At 60.2% G+C, this 497-nt stretch overlaps 1 protein-coding gene across 1 annotated transcript in view; it reads left to right on the top strand.

Moving 5' to 3' along the window:
* Window positions 1–497, top strand: part of EMH_0092490 (uncharacterized protein) — a gene marked incomplete at both ends in the record, with an annotated part of 1,876 nt that overhangs the window by 530 nt on the left and 849 nt on the right. Inside the window, one exon of the mRNA XM_013501842.1 lies at window positions 27–497. Within this exon, the coding sequence (XP_013357296.1) occupies window positions 27–497 (471 nt within the window). The remainder of the gene's footprint in view (window positions 1–26) is intronic.

Raw genomic sequence — 497 nt, 5'->3', positions numbered from 1 at the left:
GCAGCAACTGCTTTCGATGGATGCAGCAGCAGCTACAGCAACAGCAACAGCAGCAGCAGCAGCTGCTGCTTCATACCCGCAGAACGAACGAGGGAGCAGCAGCAGCAGCAGAAGCAGCGGAAGATGCAGCAGCAGCAGCAGCAGCATCACGCAGTGGCGTTGTTAGCGAGAAAGAGCGCAGCAGCAGCAGCAGCAGCAGCAGCAGCAGGGACAGCAGCCGGTGCAGCAACTGCAGCTGCCGCCGCCACCGTCGTCGTAGCAACAGCAGCAGCAGCAACAGCAGCAGCAGCAGCAGCAGCAGCAGCAACATAGCTAAAAGGGAAGCCGGTGAGGGGTATGAAGATTCTGCTGCTGCTGCTACTGCAGCAGCAGCAGCAGCTGCTGCTGCTGCTGCTGCACCGGTGAGCAGCGAGTCACAGCAGCACCAGCAGCAAAAGCTAAAAAACGAACAGCAGCAGCAGCAACTGCAGCAGCAGCAGCAGCAGCAGCAGCAGCCT

The sequence above is a fragment of the Eimeria mitis genome, genomic scaffold (assembly GCF_000499745.2).
Source record: "Eimeria mitis Houghton genomic scaffold, Emh_scaff7721, whole genome shotgun sequence".
Taxonomy (NCBI): domain Eukaryota; phylum Apicomplexa; class Conoidasida; order Eucoccidiorida; family Eimeriidae; genus Eimeria; species Eimeria mitis.
This window is presented reverse-complemented; position numbering and strand designations above follow the sequence as displayed.